At 50.0% G+C, this 24,967-nt stretch overlaps 1 protein-coding gene across 1 annotated transcript in view; it reads left to right on the top strand.

Annotated features, from left to right (window-relative positions):
• The window catches only part of MPPED1 (metallophosphoesterase domain containing 1), a 231,215-nt gene that overhangs the window by 365 nt on the left and 205,883 nt on the right, over positions 1-24,967 (top strand). The window contains exon 2 of the mRNA XM_030215334.1: positions 12,226-12,407. Coding sequence (XP_030071194.1) covers positions 12,226-12,407 — 182 coding nt within the window. The remainder of the gene's footprint in view (positions 1-12,225; positions 12,408-24,967) is intronic.

Here is a 24,967-nt window from a genome sequence, read left to right as displayed (position 1 = left end):
GCTAGCATAATTTATCCTTAGTGAGTGCTTACATGTATAGTAGAATGTACTGTTAGTGGTAATGTATTAATAGAAAAACAATAGCCCCTTTCAGACCTTTAGTAATGTGTATAGTCATGTGTTGGGCTTCACAATTACATGGGTAAAGATATCAAAGCTATATAAACAAAGTAGGGTGCACGATATTTTTTTAATTTTATATGTAGATGTCACAAATTTATGAAAACACTTTTATTTTTCATTGTATTTTAATGTTTGATATAAAAATTAGAATTATATATAATGGCTAATCTTAATAACAATTATTAGAAAATTGATATATTGTGTGCTTTTTATTTTGCAGAACTTGGCTAATACTATATAGTAATTTTTCATATAGCATTAAAAACAACTATTTCCATAGCGTCCCACAGATCAATCCAGAGACGAGTGGGTTATGTCCCTATACCAGCAGGTGGAGATAGAGAGAACATCAGAGGTTTAGTATATGTGGACCTGTGCATCCATCGTACCCTCAGTATTCTCTCTATCTCAGCAGGTGGATAGACATATCCTTTGCAGCTCTCTGGATGGGCCTTGCTCCTAGCCTGTTCCCTCAGGTTTAGTTGACCGTGGGGTCCTGGCTAGGCTCGGCCATGTTGGGGGTACACCTGGTGGTGCCAGGTCCCCCCCCCCCCCCCCCCCACAGCCCTACATACTTCCCTTGCAGCAGGCCCTTTGTTCACTAGCTCTCCTACCTCTCAAAAAAAAACGCCTGCAGGATGGAAACACAGTTCTCATTCGCAAGGAAACCGCTAGTGTGGGCTCTCTGTTTTGTTCTCATCCCTTTAGGGTTTTTCTTCTGTGGCTAAAGACTTTGTGCTCTGTCAGTTTTTTATTTTTTCCTTCCCCGATTCCGCCGGCATGATAGCGTTTTCTGAAAGTGAGCAAATCTCTACCATCAGGCACTCCTCCAAGCTCAGGTCTCAAAAGACAGTATAGCTGGTTTTATGTAGGATTTTGAGCAGGTATATATTTTGGCAAATAAAAGTGCTGAAGTATACATGTATTATTATAAATATGGCTTGCATGTATACTTGGAAGGACTGAGGCACATTTAAATGATGAGTACTCTCCTTGTCTGTAATTCTAGAGCTGTTCCACGACCGCTACGGCTGGGTATGGGACTACATTGTTCTTACACACAGATTGTCTGGGAGGCTCAGCCATGCCGCTTGGGGACGGGAAGCTGTGCATTTTTGGCGGGCGCGCTAGTGCTGGCAGTCGCCATCTTGCTTACATGCTTCGGTGCGGTTTTCTCTCCTTTCTGTTCTCGCTTAGTACATTTCCCGCTCTGACTTCCGGGCTCCTTGTTGCTTCCCTCCTGCTTGCACAGTATATATTTTCAGGCTATGGTGATATTCCACTGCGGATTCAGTTTTCCCACGCTTCTTGCAGTGCTCGTTTCTTTCCCTTTGGGCATTATGGCTGTGGACTGTAACTTTTGTTAAAAACAAGAGTGCCATGAGGTCCTGCAGCTATTTGGGATGGGCTCTCTCACCTTTCGTTTTTGGTGGCTACGTTTCTTTTTGAGCAGGATCTCAGGTTCATTTATTGTGGGAGTAGTCCCTACCGTGATAGGGAGCTATTTCGGGAGCTTACATCCTGGGACCTGGGTTGTCTCACTGTTCCAGGTATTTTCTCTTTTCCCTTTCGACTAGTACTCTCTGGTGTTGTGGTAGGTTTTCGACTTGAGTTTGCCAGCAGCCACTGTTTTCTGTTATTCTGTGTTGGTGGTGGCATTGCTTGTCTGTGGTATGCGCCCATTGTGCGCCTCTGTTTCTCATTTTAGTGCTCGTTCCCAATTCTTGTCTGGCACAGAGGTGTGCTCTCCTTTGTGGGCGCTCTTTTGCTGATTGGTTTGTTTCTACCAACCTGGAATCCGGCCTGGTGTCTTCACACCTAGCTTACTACTGCTTAGTGCAGCTTCTTGGTACTCTAGATTGTGTCAGCACCTGCGGATCTGTGAGGGCCAGGTTCTGGCTGACTGTGGTCTGGCGGGTCTGGGTACGCCTTAAGTCTCTATCTTCTTCAGAGATGCACTCCTGCATTCCTGTACTGACAATTGCAGTTCCTTGGGGTCTTAAGAGGCTAGCGTCACCTTCTTTTTGGTGAGGGCCGGATTCTGGTGTGCCTTAGTCTCCTGGTGCAGTTTCTATATGGGGCTTCTTGTGGCCTGGGTTGCAGCAGTCTCCATAGCTCCGAAACGTCACTATCTATGGTGCACGGTGGTGTTCGCACCATTATTTCACTGCGCCATATAGCTCTCATTCTTAACCAAGCTTGTCAGCTTCTATGTGCAGCCGGTTCCATAAGAGTTTAAGGAACACGGGAGTAGCCGCATTGGGTCTACCACTGGCCCATCTGCACCACTATCCTATTTTCTACAGTGCCCAGAGCCCAGACCAGGTCTCAAGTTCCTAGCAGAACCCCAAAGCTTGCATTTTCTATTCTACAACCCAGGACAGTTTGGCTACTCAGCCACACCGTCTAATTCTGGCACCTTGTGTGAGAAGTTATTGGTACATCCTATTAGTCTGGACTGGTCTAAAACAAGGGTTTCTAAATCCAGTTCTCTGGATACACCTAGCCAGTCTGGATTTCAGGGTATCCACAATGAATATGCATGTGATAAATTTGCATATTTTGCTTCCATTGTATGCAAATCTAACTTATGCATGTTCATTGTGGATATCCTGGCTGGGCGTGTCCTAAGCACTAGGTTGAGAATCACTGGTTGAGCAGGATAATAAGAAAGGTGAAATTTACTTTTGACTGATAATTTTCCTTCTTTGACTCCTGTTAGACTAGTCCAGGCCCCCTGGAAGACTGAGGGTTTTGGGATATCGTTGGATTCTTTCCCTACCAGTGGTTTGTAAATAGTTTCCTGTTCTGCAGAGGTGTCCCATAAGGGTGTCAGTATTTTTCTTTCTATCTGTTTCTATTATTACTTATAACTTTGGCATTAGCACACTGAGAGAAATCTTGGCTGCACCACCTACTATTCTGGTGATATCATTAGAATCTCTAGACTTTGGGTCTGCCTTTTTCCACAGGTAAAGGGACATAAACCACTCAGCAGGATTCAGAGAAAGGAAGTTATCAGTAACAGAAAATGTCACCATTGCATTTATGAAAATACCCTGTGCTTTGCAGTAACAATATATGAACATAAGCGTTGCTGAAGGTCCATCAGGCCCAGTATGCTGTTTCCAACAGTGGTCAATCCAGGTGACAAGTGCCTGGCAAGATCCCAAAAGAGTAAAACATATTTTATGCTGGTTATCCTAGAAAATAGTGGATTTTCCCAGATCCATCTTAATAACGGCTTATGGACTTTTCTTTTAGGAAATTATCTAAAACTTTTTGAGACCCTGCTAAGCTAACTGGTTTTACCACATTCTCTGGCAATGAATTCCAGAATTTAATTACACATTGAGTAAAGAAATATTTTCTCTGATTTGTTTTAAATTTACTACTCAGTAGCTTCATTCTGTACCCTCTTGTTCTTGTATTTTTGGAAAGAGTAAACAAGCGACTCACATCAACCCGTTCCATTCCACTCAGTATTTTATAGACCTCTATCATATCTCCCACAGCCGTCTCTTCTCCAGGCTAAAGAGCCCTAGCCTCTTTAGTCATTCCTCACAAGGAAGTTGTCCCATCCTCTTTACCATTTTTGTTGTTCTTCTCTGTACCTTTTCTAGTTTTTGGAGGTGCACTGACCAGAATTGCACACAATATTTGAGATGTGGTGGCACCATGAAGTGATACAAAGGCATTATAATATTCTCATTTTTATTTTCAATTTCTTTCCTAGTAATTCCTAAGAATGTATTTGCTTTCTTAGCCGCTGCTGTACACTGTGGGCTTTGTTGTATATGTCACGCGGGAATCAACACCGCGGCTTTGTAAAAGGAGCCCTTCGTGTCGTCAGTAAATGTAATTACCTCACTTATTACTTCCATCGCTAGAGCATTTTTACATATGTTAAAAAGCAACAGACCCTTGGGGAACCCCACTATCTACTGCTCTCATGGGCGTAGACTGGGGGGGCAAGCCCCCCCCAAACGACGACGACTGGCGCCAGTAGTAAAAAAAAAAAAGCAGGCACGCTCGTCTCTCCGTCCTCTTCGCTTCCCTGCCCTCTCAGCATCCCGCCTGAAAGGAAATGACATCAGAGGAAGGTGGGACGCAGACAGAGAGGGCAGGGAAGCGAAGCGGACTGAGACGATCATGTCTGTCTACCCCCTCCCTCCCTCCCTCCGGCGCAGGCAGCAGCAGTCTTCTTCAGCCTTTCTGTGCTCCTGGCAGCGGTAGCGACGTATACACGCTGCCTTCAGCTCTGCCCCGAAGCCTTTTCTTCAAGTTCCTGTTCGCGCATAGGTGCGAACAGGAACTTGAAGAGAAGGCTTCCGGGGCAGACCGAAGGCAGCGTGTATACATCGCTACCGCTGCCAGGAGCACAGAAAGGCTGAAGAAGACTGCTGCCTGCACCGGAGGGAGGGAGGAAGAGAGGGGGTAAACGGAGTCATGATCCTGGACCTCACGGGGGGGCAGCAGAGGGAAGGAGCAGGAGATGGATGGGACTGGGAGGGTGGGGAGCAGAGGGAAGGAGCAGGAGATGGATGGGACTGGGAGGTGTGGGGAGCAGAGGGAAGGAGCAGGAGATGGATGGGACTGGGAGAGGAGGGGAGCAGAGGGAAGGAGCAGGAGATGGATGGGACTGGGAGGGGTGGGGAGCAGAGGGAAGGAGCAGGAGATGGATGGGACTGGGAGGGGTGGGGAGCAGAGGGAAGGAGCAGGAGATGGATGGGACTGGGAGGGGTGGGGAGCAGAGGGAAGGAGCAGGAAATGGATGGGACTGGGAGAGGAGGTGAGCAGAAGAAAGGAGCAGGAGATGGATGGGACTGGGAGGGGTGGGGAGCAGAGGGAAGGAGCAGGAGATGGATGGGACTGGGAGGGGGGGAGCAGAGGGAAGCCTACTGGAAAAAGACACTGCATAAAACAGAAGACACTGGGACCAAAGCAAATAGAAAAACTAAATGATCAGACAACAAAGGTAGAAAAAAGTATTTTATTCAGAATTTATTAATTGAAATATGTCAGCTTTTTGAAATGTGCATCTGTGATATTTTGCATGTAAATTTCAATTTTTCTGGTATTGCTGCATGCTGAGTCTGACTTCTTGAGTTAACTTTCCAGTTCAGTATTTTGCCTTCATACTTTTTTATTTCTAGTTCCTTTGTCATGTCTGTTGTGTCATGTGTTTTTCATGTGTGATTAAGGTGCAGTATTCTGCTAGCGTGTAATATTTGCAGCCCTTTTTGTTTTGCTTTTTTTCACGAGGTAGTGTATTGGTGTTTTAGAGCCTGGTGTAATTACAGTTCTGCCTTTTCACGTATAAGGTTGTAGCTCATCCTGTCCTTGGAATTAGTGTTGTTAAGGTTTAGTAAGGATATGAGTGTTTTTGCACAAGTTTGTGTATAGCGTTTTGCAGTGGAGATATTGTGTGTTGGCCTTACTGAGGTGGCACCAAAACATCAGAAAGGGTGTAGAGCCTAAATCATGACACACTACCTCTTGAAGGATCTACATATAGAGCCTATGCATTTCTAAGGTCAACACTGGTATGGTATGGGAAAGGGGGTGGGGAAATAGTACTGGAGATGAAGAGGAAGTGCTGGGTAAGGAGGAAAGAAGGAAGAAAGGGAGAAAGAGCTGGCTTGATATCTCATACGTATTCATTATGATTATTCCCCCAAAAAGCCAGCTCTTTTCCCCTTCCTTCCTCCATATTAGCATATTCATTTGCATATATATATGCAAATGAATATGCTATTCTCCGAGGACAAGCAGGCTGCTTGTTCTCACTGATGGGTGACGTCCACGGCAGCCCCTCCAATCGGAAACTTCACTAGCAAAGGCCTTTGCTAGTCCTCGCGCGCCCATGCGCACCGCACATGCGCGGCCGTCTTCCCGCCCGAATCGGCTCGTGTTCGTCAGTCTTCTTTTGTCCGCGCTCGGTACGGTCGTGTTTTCGCCGTGTCGGGCCCCGCAAAGTCGAACTCGCGCGTTCGTCGTGTTGTTCAAAAAAAAAAAAAAAACCCATTTTGTGTGGAAAAAGACTCTTTGGTCTTTTTTCCCCCCGCTATTTTCAGCTTTTTCGCCCCGGTAAGTTTTCTTTCGTCGTCGGGGTAGGCCGCTTTTAGGCCTCGGGTCGAAGTTTTCTTCCCCTTGTTTTTTCGGTGCCTTTTCCGCCATTTCGACTTTTGATCTCGCCGGCGTGATTTTTCCGCCCATGACATCGAAGTCTCCCAGCGGCTTCAAGAAGTGCACCCAGTGCGCCCGGGTCATCTCGCTCACTGACAGGCACGCGTCGTGTCTTCAGTGCTTGGGGGCTGGGCACCGCCCGCAGGCCTGTAGTCTGTGTTCCCTTTTGCAAAAGCGGACTCAGGTAGCGAGATTGGCCCAGTGGAACGTTTTGTTCTCGGGCTCTTCGTCGGCATCGGCACCGGGGGTATCGAGTGCATCGACGTCTTCAGCGTCCAGAGCTTCATCCTCGGCCGCCAGTGCATCGAGTGCATCGAGGCATCGGCCCTCTGCATCGGCGCTGAGACATCGGACAGCTGCATCGACGTCGGTGGTACCGGGACCTCGTCGGCTGATGTCGTCGGACGGTGGTGCTTCGTCTGGAGTGCAGGTGAGGGCTGTCCATTCCCCTGCTGGTGGCGGTGAGCCTTCGGGTGGGTCTCCCCCTACCCTGAGGGCTCCTGCGGTACAGCCCCCCCGAGACCGACCTCCTTCGGCCTCGGCCCCGAGGAAGCGACGGCTGGATTCTACGTCCTCCTCGTCGGTGCCGGGAAGCTCCGGTGACATGCTTCGTTCCAAGAAGTCGAAGAAGCATCGTCATCGGTCCCCTTCCCGTGTCGGCACCGAGAGCTCTGGGTCGCCGAGGGAGTCGGCACCCAGCAGGCATCGGCACCGAGAGGACCGCTCACCCTCTGTTCAGGAGGTGTCGATGCGCTCCACTCTGGACAGCCCGGAACAGCCTCCACGCCCGGAACAGGTTCTGACGTCGACGCCTGCATCGACCTCCATGCCTTTCTCAGCAGCCGCTCTGAACGAGAGCCTCCGGGCCGTTCTCCCAGAGATTCTGGGAGAGCTGTTGCGCCCTAACCCTCCGGTACCGGCGGTGCTTGCGCCACCGGTACTGTCGAGCGTGGCGCCGGCTGGCCCATCGCCCGAGGTGAGGTCTCCGGTGTCGGTGCCGCGTGCGGTACCGGCTGCCGCCGCCTCCCAGGAAGGCTCCCCGACTACGTCGGCGGAGGGAGCTTCGCCGATGCGGGCGAGGGAGTCTACCTCTCGACACCCCCATCGTGGACGTGGCTCCACAGAGTCGAGTCGGGCGAGGTTGCAGACACAGGTCCGTGAACTTGTGTCTGACACCGAGGGTGAGGCCTCGTGGGAAGAGGAAGAAGACCCCAGATATTTCTCTGACGAGGAGTCTGAAGGTCTTCCTTCCGATCCCACTCCCTCTCCTGAGAGACAGCTTTCTCCTCCCGAGAGTCTGTCTTTTGCTTCCTTTGTCCGGGAGATGTCTACGGCCATCCCCTTCCCGGTGGTTGTGGAGGACGAGCCCAGGGCTGAAATGTTTGAGCTCCTGGACTATCCTTCTCCACCTAAGGAAACGTCCACTGTACCCATGCACCATGTCCTAAAAAAGACATTGCTGGCGAACTGGACCAAGCCTCTAACTAATCCCCACATTCCCAAGAAGATCGAGTCCCAGTACCGGATCCATGGGGACCCAGAGCTGATGTGCACTCAGTTGCCTCATGACTCTGGAGTTGTGGATCTGGCCCTAAAGAAGGCTAAGAGTTCTAGAGAGCATGCTTCGGCGCCCCCGGGCAAAGACTCTAGAACCTTAGACTCCTTTGGGAGGAAGGCCTACCATTCCTCTATGCTCGTGGCCAAAATTCAGTCCTACCAGCTCTACACGAGCATACACATGCGGAACAATGTGCGGCAGTTGGCGGGCTTGGTTGATGCGCTTCCCCCTGAGCAAGCCAAGCCTTTTCAGGAGGTGGTCAGGCAGCTGAAGGCGTGCAGAAAATTCCTGGCCAGAGGGGTGTATGACACCTTTGATGTTGCGTCCAGGGCCGCTGCTCAAGGTGTGGTGATGCGCAGGCTCTCATGGCTGCGTGCCTCCGACCTGGAGAATAGAATCCAGCAGCGGATTGCAGACTCGCCTTGCCGTGCGGATAATATTTTTGGAGAGAAAGTCGAACAGGTGGTAGAGCAGCTCCACCAGCGGGACACCGCATTCGACAAGTTCTCCCGCCAGCAGCCTTCAGCCTCTACCTCTACAGGTAGAAGATTTTTTGGGGGAAGGAAGACTGTTCCCTACTCTTCTGGCAAGCGTAGGTACAATCCTCCTTCTCGACAGCCTGCGGCCCAGGCTAAGCCCCAGCGCGCTCGCTCTCGTCAGCAGCGTGCGCCTCAGCAAGGCCCCTCGGCTCCCCAGCAAAAGCAAGGGGCGAGCTTTTGACTGGCTCCAGCAGAGCATAGCCGACATCCAAGTGTCAGTGCCGGGCGACCTGCCAGTTGGAGGGAGGTTGAAAGCTTTTCACCAAAGGTGGCCTCTCATAACCTCCGATCAGTGGGTTCTCCAAATAGTCCGGCAAGGATACACCCTCAATTTGGCCTCAAAACCTCCAAATTGTCCACCGGGAGCTCAGTCTTACAGCTTCCAGCACAAGCAGGTACTTGCAGAGGAACTCTCCGCCCTTCTCAGCGCCAATGCGGTCGAGCCCGTGCCATCCGGGCAAGAAGGGCTGGAATTCTATTCCAGGTACTTCCTTGTGGAAAAGAAAACAGGGGGGATGCGTCCCATCCTAGACCTAAGGGCCCTGAACAAATATCTGGTCAAAGAAAAGTTCAGGATGCTTTCCCTGGGCACCCTTCTTCCCATGATTCAGGAAAACGATTGGCTATGCTCTCTGGACTTGAAGGATGCCTACACACACATCCCGATACTGCCAGCTCACAGGCAGTATCTGCGATTTCAGCTGGGCACACGTCACTTCCAGTACTGTGTGCTACCCTTTGGGCTCGCCTCTGCGCCCAGGGTGTTCACAAAGTGCTTGGCTGTAGTAGCAGCGGCACTTCGCAGGCTGGGGGTGCACGTGTTCCCATATCTCAACGATTGGCTGGTGAAGAACACATCCGAGGCAGGAGCCCTGCAGTCCATGCAGATGACTATTCGCCTCCTGGAGCTACTGAGGTTTGTGATAAATTATCCAAAGTCCCATCTTCTCCCAGTGCAGAGACTCGAATTCATAGGAGCTCTGCTGGATTCTCGGACGGCTCGCGCCTATCTCCCAGAGACGAGAGCCAACAACTTGTTGTCCCTCGTCTCGCGGGTGCGAGCGTCCCAGCAGATCACAGCTCGGCAGATGTTGAGATTGCTGGGCCACATGGCCTCCACAGTTCATGTGACTCCCATGGCCCGCCTTCACATGAGATCTGCTCAATGGACCCTAGCTTCCCAGTGGTTTCAGGCTGCTGGGGATCTAGAAGACGTGATCCACCTGTCCACGAGTTTTCTCGAATCCCTGTATTGGTGGACGATTTGGTCCAATCTGACTCTGGGACGTCCCTTCCAAATTCCTCAGCCTCAAAAAGTGCTGACCACGGATGCGTCTCTCCTGGGGTGGGGAGCTCATGTCGAGGGGCTTCACACCCAAGGAAGCTGGTCCCTCCAGGAACGCGATCTGCAGATCAATCTTCTGGAGTTACGAGCGATCTGGAACGCTCTGAAGGCTTTCAGAGATCGGCTGTCCCACCAAATTATCCAAATTCAGACAGACAACCAGGTTGTCATGTACTACGTCAACAAGCAGGGGGGCACCGGATCTCGCCTCCTGTGTCAGGAAGCCGTCAGCATGTGGCTCTGGGCTCGCCGTCACGGCATGGTGCTCCAAGCCACATATCTGGCAGGCGTAAACAACAGTCTGGCCGACAGGTTGAGCAGGATTATGCAACCTCACGAGTGGTCGCTCAATTCCCGTTTAGTGCGCCAGATCTTCCAGGTGTGGGGCACCCCCTTGGTAGATCTCTTCGCATCTTGAGCCAACCACAAAGTCCCTCAGTTCTGTTCCAGGCTTCAGGCCCACGGCAGACTGGCATCGGATGCCTTCCTCCTGGACTGGGGGGAGGGTCTGCTGTATGCTTATCTTCCCTTACCTCTGGTGGGGAAGACTTTGTTGAAACTCAAGCAAGACCGAGGCACCATGATTCTGATTGCTCCTTTTTGGCCGCGTCAGATCTGGTTCCCTCTTCTTCTGGAGTTGTCCTCCGAAGAACCGTGGAGATTGGAGTGTTTTCCGACCCTCATCACGCAGGACGAAGGGGCGCTTCTGCATCCCAACCTCCAGTCCCTGGCTCTCACGGCCTGGATGTTGAGAGCATAGACTTTGCCTCTTTGGGTCTGTCAGAGGGTGTCTCCCGTATCTTGCTTGCTGCCAGGAAAGATTCCACTAAGAGGAGTTACTTCTTTCTATGGAGGAGGTTTGCCGTCTGGTGTGACAGCAAGGCCCTAGATCCTCGCTCTTGTCCTACACAGACCCTGCTTGAATACCTTCTGCACTTGTCTGAGTCTGGTCTCAAGACCAACTCTGTAAGGGTTCACCTTAGTGCAATCAGTGCATACCATTACCGTGTGGAAGGTAAGCCGATCTCAGGACAGCCTTTAGTTGTTCGCTTCATGAGAGGTTTGCTTTTGTCAAAGCCCCCTGTCAAGCCTCCTACAGTGTCATGGGATCTCAATGTTGTTCTCACCCAGCTGATGAAACCTCCTTTTGAGCCACTGAATTCCTGCCATCTGAAGTACTTGACCTGGAAGGTCATTTTCTTGGTGGCAGTTACTTCAGCTCGTAGAGTCAGTGAGCTTCAGGCCCTGGTAGCCCAGCCCCCTTACACCAAATTTCATCATAACAGAGTAGTCCTCCGCACTCACCCTAAGTTCTTGCCGAAGGTTGTGTCGGAGTTCCATCTGAACCAGTCAATTGTCTTGCCAACATTCTTTCCCCGTCCTCATTCCTGCCCTGCTGAACGTCAGCTGCACACATTGGACTGCAAGAGAGCATTGGCCTTCTACCTGGAGCGGACACAGCCCAACAGACAGTCCGCCCAATTGTTTGTTTCTTTTGATCCCAATAGGAGGGGAGTGGCTGTGGGGAAACGCACCATATCCAATTGGCTAGCAGATTGCATTTCCTTCACTTACGCCCAGGCTGGGCTGGCTCTTGAGGGTCATGTCACGGCTCATAATGTTAGAGCCATGGCAGCGTCAGTAGCCCACTTGAAGTCAGCCTCTATTGAAGAAATTTGCAAAGCTGCGACGTGGTCATCTGTCCACACATTCACATCTCATTACTGCCTGCAGCAGGATACCCGACGCGACAGTCGGTTCGGGCAGTCAGTTCTTCAGAACCTGTTTGGGCTTTAGGATCCAACTCCACCCCCCGAGGGCCCTGTTTGTTCTGTTCCAGGCTGCACTCTCAGTTAGTTGGTAAATTTTTTAGGTCAATCTCAGTTATGTCCTCGCCGTTGCGAGGCCCAATTGACCATGGTTGTTGTTTTGAGTGAGCCTGGGGGCTAGGGATACCCCATCAGTGAGAACAAGCAGCCTGCCTGTCCTCGGAGAAAGCGAATGCTACATACCTGTAGATGGTATTCTCCGAGGACAGCAGGCTGATTGTTCTCACAAACCCGCCTGCCTCCCCTTTGGAGTTGTGTCTTCCCTTGTCTTTGTCTTGCTACATACGGGACTGACGAACACGAGCCGGTTCGGGCGGGAAGACGGCCGCGCATGCGCGGTGCGCATGGGCGCGCGAGGACTAGCAAAGGCCTTTGCTAGTGAAGTTTCCGATTGGAGGGGCTGCCGTGGACGTCACCCATCAGTGAGAACAATCAGCCTGCTGTCCTCGGAGAATACCTTCTACAGGTATGTAGCATTCGCTTTACGTGTCTAGGACCATGTATGTGACTGTTGTTTAAGACTATGTATGTGACTATTGTTACTCGCTTTGGATAAGGCGGGATATAAATATAGTAAATAAATAAATATTTGCTTGTGATTCTTAAACTGATACAAAACTATTGAATTCTATAATGTTTTAGGGTAGATCCAGTACCACATGATGCACCAAAGCCTCCAGGCTACACTCGGTTTGTTTGTGTTTCTGATACTCATTCAAGAACTGATCCAATACAGATGCCGTATGGAGATGTTCTTCTCCATGCTGGTGACTTTACTGAACTTGGTCTTCCTAGCGAGGTGAAAAAATTCAATGACTGGCTTGGTGAGTAATAAATATTAAGTATAATTTTGCAAGAATATGTTTTTTTTGAATAAAATATAACACAAGTATTGTATAGCTCATAAGCTGTTTATGAAATAAAATCAAATTTTATGTCATTGATTATAGATTAAGGAGCGCTAGTGCATGCTTACCACAGCTTAAAAGGGCTTACCATGCACTGAGGCATCCCGCAGTAAGTTCCTAATCTGCGCACACTACCCGTGTGCTAAAAAATATTTTTATTATTTTTGCAAAGGGAGTGTGTCTGGAGTGGAAAGTGGGCATTTCTCTATTAATCAGTTAGCGTACCTACATTACTGTGCACTAACTGATTTGCGCAAGAGTAGCACATGAGCCCTTACTGCCTACAAAATGGGTGGTGGTGAGCGCTCATGCACTAATTTTTATCACTAGCCGTATGAAAATGGCAACATTAGTGTGTTTCCATTAATTCAAATAATCAAAAATCAGCCATTTTACTGCCATGGTAAAAATGGCCTAGGTGCACTGGAAGACCTGCATAAAAATACACTAAGGCCAACTTTTACCACAACTTAGTAAAAAGATCCCTAAGACCTTTACTAAGGTGCGATAGTATTTTTAGCACGCGCTACAATTATTGTGCGCTAAACGCTAGAGACACCTGTATATTCCTATGGATGTCTCTAGGATTAGCGCATGCTAAGTGCTAAAACCACTAGCATGCATATAGCGTAGCAAGCAGGCTGAGTTGTTCTCACAACTGGGTCGACGATCCTTGTCGGCCCAGGAATCGGCATGAACATAGCAAAAATAAAAGTTTGCCCCCGCATGCGTGGACTGACTTCCTGCCCTTTGCGCGACCACTCTCTTCAGTTTCTTTCTTTCCAGGTGAGGAGCAGCAGATTAATTCTGTGGCTCCTTTTTTCTTACCCGGGAAAGAGCCTTCAAGTTTTTCATTCGACCTTGTCGTTGTTTCCTTTTTGACTTTTGGGCTCATTTTCGAAAGAGAAGGACGCCCAACTTTCGACATAAATCGGAAGATGGGCATCCTCACAGGGTCGTCCAAATTGGTATAATCGAAAGCCGATTTTGGACGTCCCCAACTGCTTTCTGTCGCAGGGACGGCCAAAGTTCAAGGGGGCATATCGGAGGCATAGCGAAGGCAGGACTTGGGCATGCCTAACACTAGGACGTCCTCGACCCATAATCAAAAAAAACAAGGATGCCCTGTCGAACACTTGGATGACTTTACCTGGTCGTGTTTTTGTTACGACCAAGGCACAAAAAGGTGCCCGAAATGACCAGATGACCACCAGAGAGAATTGGGGATGACCTCCCGTTATTCCCCAGGTGGGCACTAACCTCCTCCCACCCTCAAAAAACATCTTTCAAAATATTGATTACCAGCCTCAGATGTCATACTCAGCTCCAGCACAGCAGTATGCAGGTCCCTGGAGCAGTTTTAGTGGGTGCAGTGCACTTCAGGCAGGCGGACCAAGGCCCATCCCCCCTACCTGTTACATTTGTGGAGGAAACAGCGAGCCCTCAAAAACCCACCACAAACCCACTATACCCACATGTAGGTGCCCCCCTTCATATGTAAGGGCTATGGTAGTAGTGTGAGTAGTGGGTTTTGGAGGGGGTTGGGGGGGCTCAGCATCCAAGGTAAAGGAGCTATGTACCTGGGAGCAATTTATGAAGTCCACTGCAGTGCCCCCTAGGGTGCCCGGTTAGTGTCCGAGCATGTCAAGGGGACCAGTGCACTTCAAAAGCTGGCTCCTCCCATGACCAAATGGCTTGCATTTGGTCGTTTCTGAGATGGACGTCCTTGGTTTCGATTATCGCCGAAAATCAGAAACGACCAAGTCTAAGGACGACCAAATCTAGGGACGACCAAATTTCAGGATTTGGACGTCCCTGACCGTATTATTGAAATGAAAGATGGACACCCATCTTGTTTCAAAAATACAGGTTTCCCCGCCCCTGGATAGAGATGTTTTGCGAGGACGTCCAAATCGAAATGAGGACGTCCCTTTTGATTATGCCCCTCCACATTTTCTTCATTAAAAAAAAATTGTTAGTTATTTCCTTTATTTTTTTCCAAGTTTATTTTTTCCTTTTTAAATTTCCTTTCCTTTTTCGTCAGCGGATGTTTTTAGGCTGCACGGTCGGGTCTCTACCCTCTTTTGTGCCTTTTTTTCCTCGGCACAATCGAGTCGTTTGATTTAGCCAGTGCGGTTTTCCCTTCCATGTCATTAAAGACAACCAGTGGCTTCAAACGTTGTACTCGGTACAACCGGACCATCTCAGGTACAGATACCCATTCCTGGTGTATCCAGTGCCTTGGGCCCGATCATAGCCCGGCTTGTTGTGCCCTCTGTCTTCATATGAAAAAGAGGACACAACTTATTCGAGAAGCTTTTTGGAGCTCGGTCCGGTCCTTCAACGTCAGCATCGACATCGGAACCGAGGTTGGCGGTGTCGACATCAAGGGACGCATCGACATCACGAGCAGAGGTGTGCATGGCTGCTGAGAAGCCTCGGCACACTGGGAGCAGTGAGGCATCGAGTGGGTTTCCACCTATCTCAAGGCCTCCTGCTGTGCAGGCCCCCTGGGACCGTCCATTGGCAGACCCGACCCCGAGGCGACATGAGGATTCGACATCGTCCTCGTCGGCACCGAGGAGTCTCGGTGATGTGTATCGAGCGAAGGCGAAGAAGCATCATCACCTTTCCCCCTCAACACACAGTGCTGGGAGCTCCAGGGCATTGAAGGATTCAGCACCTGAGGAGCATCAGCGCCGGGAGGACTGCTCCCCCTCCATAAAGGAGGTGCCGACGTGTTGGCCTCCCAGCAGTCTGGTTCCTGCTCCTGCGCCTCAACCATTTGTGCCACCAAGCGCATCTGGGCCTTACTTCCAGAGCTTCTGGAAGGACTGCTGCCTCAGTCTGCTTCGGCATAGGGGGTGCTTTTGCCTGCCGTGCCATCTGCTGCAGCTCCGTCTGGCCCTTCACCTGCGGTGAGGTCCCCGATCTCAGTGCCGCTTGCGGCTCCTTTGTCGTCTGCCACCCAGGTTGACTCCCCATCGACGTTGGTGGAGGAAGCTTCACCGCGGTCCATGCAGGTGTCAGCCCCTCGACACCACCATCGAAGACGTTGGTCTTCGGCATTGAGGCAGGTACAGTCTCGGAGGTCACTGAGGGAAGTGCTTTCCGATACTGAAGAGGAGCGCTCATGGGAGTCAGAGGAGGATCCCAGGTATTTCTCCTCAGATGAGTCATTTGGGATATCCTCTGAGCCACCCCTCCACCTGAAAGGAGACTATCTACTACTACTACTACTACTACTACTACTACTACTACGACTACCATTTAGCATTTCTATAGCGCTACAAGTCATACGCAGCGCTGCACAAACATAGAAGAAAGACAGTCCCTGCTCAAAGAGCTTACAATCTAATAGACAAAAAAATAAATAAAGTAAGCAAATCAAATCAATTAATGTGGACGGGAAGGAAGAGAGGAGGGTAGGTGGAGGCGAGTGGTTACAAGTCAAAAGCAATGTTAAAGAGGTGGGCTTTCAGTCTAGATTTCAAGGTGGCCAAGGATGGGGCAAGACGTAGGGGCTCAGGAAGTTTATTCCAGGCGTAGGGTGCAGCGAGACAGAAGGCGCGAAGTCTGGAGTTGGCAGTAGTGGAGAAGGGAACAGATAAGAAGGATTTATCCATGGAGCGGAGTGCACGGGAAGGGGTGTAGGGAAGGACGAGTGTGGAGAGATACTGGGGAGCAGCAGAGTGAATACATTTATAGGTTAGTAGAAGAAGTTTGAACAGGATGCGAAAACGGATAGGGAGCCAGTGAAGGGTCTTGAGGAGAGGGGTAGTATGAGTAAAGCGACCCTGGCGGAAGATGAGACGGGCAGCAGAGTTTTGAACCGACTGGAGAGGGGAGAGGTGACTAAGTGGGAGGCCAGCAAGAAGCAGATTGCAGTAGTCTAAACGAGAGGTGACAAGGGTGTGGATGAGGGTTTTGGTAGAGTGCTCGGAAAGAAAGGGGCGGATTTTACAGATGTTGTAAAGAAAGAAACGACAGGTCTTGGCAATCTGCTGGATATGAGCAGAGAAGGAGAGAGAAGAGTCAAAGATGACCCCAAGGTTTCGAGCTGAGGAGACAGGGAGAATGAGAGAGCCATCAACAGAAATAGAAAAATGGGGGGGGGGGGGGGGGGGGGGGGAGGGGGGGGAATGAGAAGCTCGGTTTTGGTCATATTTAATTTCAGGTGGCGTTGAGACATCCAGACAGCGATGTCAGATAAGCACGCTGAAACTTTGGTTTGGATGCAAGGTGAGATATCAGGGGTAGAAAGGTAGATTTGGGAGTCATCAGCATAGAGATGGTAGGAAAAGCCATGGGATGAGATTAATGAGCCAAGGGAAGAAGTGTAGATAGAAAAGAGGAGGGGACCAAGAACAGAACCCTGAGGTACGCCGACAGGCAGAGGGATAGAAGTAGAAGAGGATCCACCAGAGTGAACACTAAAGGTGCGGAGGGAGAGGTAAGAAGAGAACCAGGAAAGGACAGAGCCCTGGAATCCAAGTGAGGACAGGATATCGAGAAGTATGCTGTGATCGACAGTGTCAAATGCAGCGGAAAGATCAAGAAGAATGAGGATGGAATATTGACCTCTGGATTTAGCCAGTAATAGGTCATTGGAGACTTTAGTAAGCGCAGTTTCGGTTGAGTGGAGAGGGCGAAAACCAGATTGTAGTGGGTCAAGAATAGCATGTGAGGAGAGAAAATCAAGGCAGCGGCAGTGAACAGCACGCTCAAGTAATTTGGAGAGAAAAGGAAGGAGGGAGATGGGTCGGTAATTAGAGGGACAAGTAGGGTCGAGTGAAGGCTTCTTAAGGAGAGGTGTGACCACAGCATGTTTAAAGGCAGCAGGGACAGTTGCAGTGGAAAGTGAGAGGTTGAGAATGTGACAGATAAAAGGAATAACAGTAGGAGAGATGGCATTAAGAAGGTGGGTGGGAATGGGATCAGAGGAACAGGTGGTACATTTTGAGGAAGAAAGGAGAAGTGTAGTTTCCTCAATAGTAACTTCAGGAAAGGAGGAAAGGGAATGAGGGGAAGGAGAGAGAGGGGAACGGACTAGTGGAGGGAGAGCTGGTGAGGTAGAGAAAGCAAGGTTTATCTTTTGAACCTTGTTGTGAAAGAATTCAGCAAGGGTCTGAGGAGATAATGAAGGGGGAGTTGGGGGAGGGGGCACCTTGAGGAGAGAGTTCAATGTGGTGAAGAGAAGTCGAGGATTAGAGCCAAGAGAGCCTCTCCTTTGCCTCTTTTGTGCAGAAAGTGGCTGAGGCCATTTCATTCCCCTTACGTGTGGAGGACGAGCCCAGGGCTGAGATCCTTGAGGTCCTGGACTACACCTCTCCACCTAAAGAGGCCTTAATGGCTCCTTTGCATAAATTACTCCGGGAAGTCCTTATGCAAAACTGGTCATTCCCTCTGGCCCTGTGATCCCTAAAAAGACTCAGTATCAGATTCACTGTCAACCTGGGTTGATGAGGTCTCAGTTACCCCATAACTCCATGGTGGTGGACTCCGCCCTCAAGAGAGCCAAGAGTTCTAGGGACTATGTTTCGGTGCACCCAGGCAGAGAAGCTAGGACCTTGGACTCTTTTGGGAGGAAGACATATCAGGCCGCTATGCTCGCTGCCTGTATTCAGTCTTACCAGCTCTTCATGAGCATCCACTTGCGGAACTCGGTGAGACAGCTGTCCAGTTTGGTCGATGTCCTCTCACCAAAGCAGGCCGAACCTTTTTGCCAGGTGGTCAGGCAGCAGAAGGTGTGTCGTAAATTCCTGGCCAGGGGCGCTTATGAAACACTTGATGTAGCATCCAGTATCTCTGCTCAAGGTATAGCAATACGCAGACTCTCATGGCTGCATGTCTCTGACCTGGACCACTCGATCCAGCAGAGAATTGCGGATGTTCCTTGCCAGGGGGATAACCTTTTCAGAGAGAAGGTAGAAGATTTGGTGGATCAGATGCTATGGATTCTCTCTCCTGCCGGGCACCTTCTGCCACAACTTCTTCGACCAGGAGGTATTTTGGTGGGTTGCGGAGTGTCCTCTATTCCTATTCTATGCATAGGTACACTCGCCTGCTCAGGCTTGGCCCCAGCATGCTCGTTCTCATCAACAGCTTGTGCCCAAGGCCCCTGCTACTCCAGTAAGGGACGGGCTTTTGATTGGCTCCAGCAAAGCATAGCCATAGTAAAAGTGTCCATGCCGGACGACTTGCCAGTTGGGGGGAAGTTAATGTTTTTTCACCAAAGGTGGCTTCTTGTAACCTCTGACCAGTGGGTTCTTAAAATAGTCCAGTTAGGATACACCCTCAATCTGGAATCCAAACCTCCAAATTGCCTACTGGGAGCTCATTTATACAGCTTCCAGCACAGGCAGGTACCTGCAGAGGAACTGTCCGCTCTTCTGAAGGCCCATGCAGTTGAACCCGTTCCACCAGGAGAAGAAGGGCTAGGATTCTATTCCAGGTACTTCCTTGTGCAAAAGAAAACAGGGGGGATGCGTCCCATCTTAGACCTAAGGGCCCCAAACAAATTCCTGGTATGAGAAGTTCAGGATGGTTTCCCTGGGCATCCTTCTTCCCATGACTCAGGAAAATGATTGGCTATGCTGTCTGGACTTAAAGGATGCTTACATGCACATTCTAATATTCCCAGCTCACAGGAAGTATCTTCGGTTTTGGCTGGGGACGCAGCATTTTTAGTACCGCGTACTGCCTTTTGGCCTGCCATCTGCGCCCAGAGTGTTTACAAAATACCTAGTAGTAATCGCATGTGTTCCCTTATCTCAACGATTGGCTGGTGAAGAGCACCTCAGAGGATGGTGCTCGGGAGCCAAGCGGATGACTATTCAGGTGCTGGAACTACTAGGGTTCGTAATAAATTACACCAAGTCCCACCTCGCCCCGTTCAGAAATTGGACTTCATAGGAGCACTGCTGGACATGAAGACAGCTCGGGCTTATCTTCCCGAGATACGGGCAGACAACCTTCTGTCCTTGGTGTCCACTGTTTGAGCATCTCAGCAAGTGACAGTTCGACAGATGTTGAGACTCTTGGGGCACATGGCCTCCACAGTTCATGTTATACCCATGGTACGTCTACATATCAGATCCGCTCAATGGACCCTAGCTTCCCAGTGGCATCAAGCTGTGTGTGTGTGTGGGGGGTGGGGGGGGGGAATCTAGAAGATGTCATCCAACTGGCCACCAGTTTTCAGAATTCTCTTCAGTGGTGGACGATTCAAACCAATTTGATCATGGGACGTTCCTTCCAAATTCCTCAGCCGCAGAAGTGAAAACAACGAATGCATCTCTCCTGGGGTGGGGAGCTCATATAGATGGGCTTCACACTCAGGGAGCTTGGTCTACCCAGGAAACAGGTCTTCAGATCAACCTCCTGGAGCTTCGAGTGATCTGGAACGCTCTAAAGGCCTTCAGATATCGGCTGTCCAACCAAATTATCGTAATTCAAACAGACAATCAGGTTGCAACGTACTATACCAACAAGCAGGAGGGCACTGGATCTCACCCTCTGTGTCAGGAAGCCGTCCAGATGGGGCTCTGGGCGCGCTGTCACAGCATGTTTCTCCAATCTGGCAGGCGTAAACAACAGTCTGGCCGACAGGCTGAGCAGGGTAATGCAACCAAGCATGGGGCACCCCCTCGGTGGATCTTTTTGCCACTCAAATCAATCACAAGGTCCCTCAGTTATGTTCCAGGCTTCAGGCCCATGACAGACTAGTGTCAGATGCCTTTCTCCTACATTGGGGAACAGGCCTTCTGTATGCGTATCCTCCCATACCTCTGGTGGGGAAGACTTTTCTGAAACTCAAGTAAGACCGTGGAACCAAGATTCCGATTGCACCGTACTGGCCATGTCAAATATGGTTCTCTCTTCTTCTAGAATTATCCTCCAAAGAATCGTGGAGATTGGAGTGTTTTCTGACCCTCATCACTCAGAACAAGGGGTCACTTCTACATGCCAACCTCCAGTCTGGCTCTCACAGCCTGGATGTTGAAAGCCTAGAATTCACTTCCCTGGGTCTTTTGGAGGATGTCTCCCGAGTCTTGCTTGCTTCCAGGAAAGATTCCACTAAGAGGTGTTATTCTTTTAAATGGAGGAGGTTTGCTGTCTGGTGTGACAGCAAGGCCGTTGATCCTCTTTCTTGTCCTATACAGACCCTGCTTGAATACCTTCTACACTTACCGGAGTCTGGTCTCAAGACCAACTCCGTAAGGGTTCACCTTAGTGCAATTAGTGCTTTTCATCAACGTGTAGAAGGTAAGCCTATCTCTGGACAGCCTTTAGTTGTTTGCTTCATGAGAGGTTTGCTTTTCTCAAAGCCCCCTGTCAAACCTCCGCCAGTTTCATGGGATCTCAACTTCGTTCTCACCCAGCTGATGAAAGCTCCTTTTGAGCCACTGAAATCCTGTCATCTGAAGTATTTGACCTGGAAGGTCATTTTCTTGGTGGCTGTTACTTCAGCTCATAGGGTTAGTGAGCTTCAGGCCCTAGTAGTGGATGCACCTTATACTAAATTTTATCACAACAGAGTAGTCCTCTACACACACCCTAAGTTCCTGCCGAAGGTGGTGTCGGAGTTCCATCTAAACCAGTCAATTGTCTTGCCAACATTTTTCCCCGTCCTCATGCTGATCCTGGCGAAAGCAGCTTGCACACCTTGGACTTCAAGAGAGCATTGGCCTTTTACATGGAGTGGATGAAGCCCTTCAGACAGTCCGCCCAGTTGTTTGTTCCTTTGGATCCCAACAGGAGGGGAGTCACCATTGGAAAATACACAATCTCCAATTGGCTAGCAGATTGCATTTCCATTGCTTATTCCCAAGCTGGGCTGACTCTAGAGGGCCATGTCACAGCTCATAATGTCAGAGCCATGGCTGCATTGGTGGGTCACTTAAGGTCAGCTTCCATTGAAGAGATTTGCAAAGCTGCAATGTGGTCTTGAATCCACACATTCACATCACACTACTGCCTTGAACAGGATACCCGACATGACAGTCAGTTTGGGCAGTCGATGCTGCAGAATCTGTTTGGGCTTTAGAATCCACCTCCACCCCCTAGGCCCTTTTTGTTCTGTTTCAGGCTCCACTCTCAGCTATTTGTATATAGTTTCAGGTTAATCTCTGTTATGTCCTCGCCATTGCGAGGTCCAGTTGATCAATGTTTGTTGTTTTGGGTGAGCCTGGATGCTAGGGATACCCCAACCGTGAGAATAATACAGCCTGCTTGTCCTCGGAGAAAGCAAAGATACTTACTTGTAGCAGGTATTCTCCGAGGACAGCAGGCTGATTATTTTCACAAACCTGCCCACCTCCCCTTGGAGTTGTCTTCTCTTTCTGTTTTTTTACTCATGACTAAACTGAGGAGCGCAGCGGACAGGAAAGTACTCGGCGCATGCGCAGTCAGACGCATGGCGCGTTAGAAGGCTCCAGCAAACTTTTTTGCTATTTAGAATGCCAGTTCCCGGGCCGGCACGGATCGCAGACTCAACTATGAGAATAATCAGCCTGCTGTCCTCGGAGAATACCTGCTACAGGTAATTATCTTTGCTTTCTACACTGTTCTATAGAATACATTAATAGATGGCCAAATTTCAGTGAGGATACCCTGCCTCTTGAGAGATTCATCTTAACTGTTGTTGTAATCTGCCTTGAGAAGCTTGGTGTTATAAATGTGGAATATATTGAAATTAAATGGAAGTGGCCTAGTGGTTAGGGTGGTGGACTTTGGTCCTGAGGAACTGAGTTTGATTCCCGGCACAGGCAGCTCCTTGTGACTCTGGGCAAGTCACTTAACCCTCCATTGCCCCATGTAAGCCGCATTGAGCCTGCCATGAGTGGGATAGCGCGGGGTACAAATGTAACTAAAAAATAAATAAACTCTCCTTTCATTTGGGGCCCATGGAATCACATCTCTTATGTAGAAGTTTAGATTTTATATACACAAATGGATTATTCTGTTTTGAGCATGTTTCAGAGATAAGTGGTTTTATAAGTCAAAATAACAAAAATAAATATTATGTTTCATGTACCTTTCTGACGTCATTTGCAACTTTTTTTAAATTAAACCCTTTATTTTCTTACTCCTGTTTCTGTCTTATCTGTCTATCCTGCTTATAATCGAACGAAAAAAACGCCCAAGAGCCGACCTAAATCGGGAGATGGACGTTAATCTCACAAAAACGAGTAAATCCATATAATCGAAAGCAATGTTTCAGTGCGTCCGTGTCGCTCATACGTGGACGTAAAAACGCCCAAATAAGAGGCGTGTCGGGGGCGTGTTAGGGGCGGTGATACGACGTGGACGGGTACAACGTATAACGAATAGCGAAATGGCTCTGGTTGAGCGGGAAGATGGGCGTAATATGATGGACCCGAAATAAAAGCGACCAGAGCAAGGGGGAAAGCGTCTTGAGACCCATTAGCGATTGTGTGTAGTTGGAGAGTGGCGATATTGTTGGTGGAAGAGCGGAAGTGGTGGTTGCAGAGAGAAAGCCGAGCGTGTTGAGTACCTGTGACCGTCGTCTGTGTGCCCTGCCTCTTTTTGTGTCATACCCTTTCACCGTTCCTTACTCCTACTCCTTTGCTCCATCGCCCCCTTCCCCTCCCCCTATCCCTCCCCATTCACTCTTCCCACGTGTATACTCTATTCCCTGACCTCCGTTTGTCTCTGTGTGCCTGTACTGTTTGGCGAGTGAGTGGCCAGAGGGCGTGGTGGCTGGAAGTGACAGATCTGTGTGTGTTGCTGTTTGTTTGACTACTAGTCCTAATACTTGCACTGGTGGTGGGGATATGGATGCACTTAATGCACTTGTGGCATGCATGCTACACGAAGAGGCCACCCACCGCAGGAGGTATTCACGGCCCCGAGTGTTTAGGCCCCGCACCACCTTCCTACAACTCACTGACCAGCAGTGTCTAACAAGGTTCAGGTTTGATAGGGCCACCATTCGTCAGCTGTGCGAGCAGCTGACACCCCTCCTTCAGCCCCAGACACGTAGGAATAACCCCATCCCTGCCCACCTCAAAATCACTTCCGCTCTCTCTGTCCTGGCCACTGGCAGTTTTCAATCCGTATTAGCTGCTAACACAGGCCTCACCCAGGCTTCTATTTCACACTGTCTCACCCAGTTCCTGGATGCCTTCATAACTCACACCTCACACTACATCACTTTCCCCACCACCCCCCAGGCCCTGCACAACAACATGGCCACCTTCTATGCTGTTGCTAGATTCCCCTCGGTCATCGGTGTGATAGACTGCACACACGTAGCCCTCAGACCCCCCCGGGCACACGAAGCCACCTACAGAAATAGGAAGGCATTTCATTCTATGAACATGCAAGTTGTATGTGATGCCCAGGGGGAGATATTAGACGTGTGTGCCAGGTACCCCGGCTCCAGCCACGATGCCTACATCCTACAGCACTCGGGCATCTTCCGCAGGTTCGAGCGAGGGGAGTTCATTGGTGGATGGCTACTAGGTAAGTGCAACATGCATGTACCACCCATACTAGACCTCCTCCACTGGGCAACCCTCCGCCCTGGCTTCCTCCACCACAACCCACTATCCAAATCCCCCCGCCCCCCCTGTACCTGCTCCAAGCGATACACACTCATCTATCTCATTCTGCTTTTCTGCAAAGGTGACCGAGGCTACCCGCAGAGGACATGGCTCATGACCCCCCTGATCCACCCACAACTAGGGGCAGAAGAAACCTACAACAGGAAACATCGCAGCACCCGGGGGATCATTGAGCGCACCTTTGGTTTATTGAAAAACCGCTTCCGCTGTCTGGACCGTTCTGGAGGAGAGCTGCTCTACAGTCCAGAAAAGGTGGCCAAGATCTTTGTGGCGTGCTGTATGTTACACAATTTGGCCCAGCGCAGAGGACAGCCTCTCCCAGAGGAGCCACAGCCACCACCAGAAGAGGCCCCAGATGAGCTGGAAGAGGAGCCCCCTCCACCCCCAGCCCACAGAGCAGAGCTCAATGCCTACCAGCTTGGCGTAAGAGCAAGACAAAGACTCATTGAAACAAGTTTTAGGTGAATGTAAGTGAACATTTATTTTGTACATACAGTGCATATGTGTTTGGTCAACCCCACCACCACCACCACCACCACCCCCCTCCCACACCCACCCCCCTCCCACCAACCCTCACCCTACAGCATGTCCCATCATTTTCCCCTTCCCTTCCCCCGTCCCCTCCTACCCCTCCCACGCCCTTCCTTTGCAGCTGGTGCTGCATGGGAAGTCTCTTCTGAGCTGCTGCTCCCAGTGTCCTCCTCCCTATCCCCACGGCAGCCTGCGGCTTCGGCTGCACCGTGGAAATCGGGCCACCTTCTTGCTTCTAGTGGTCTGGCCACAGGACCCAGAATGGGAGCAGAATTCGCGGGTGCTGCAGGAGTGGGTGCGGAGGCTGAGGAGCGCAATGCCCACCTCTTAGCTGGTGGTTGCTGGTGGTCAGTG

The sequence above is a fragment of the Microcaecilia unicolor genome, chromosome 9 (genome assembly GCF_901765095.1).
Source record: "Microcaecilia unicolor chromosome 9, aMicUni1.1, whole genome shotgun sequence".
Lineage (NCBI taxonomy): Eukaryota > Metazoa > Chordata > Amphibia > Gymnophiona > Siphonopidae > Microcaecilia > Microcaecilia unicolor.
Note: the sequence above shows the minus strand (reverse complement) of the source record. Positions and strands in the feature narration are given on the sequence as shown.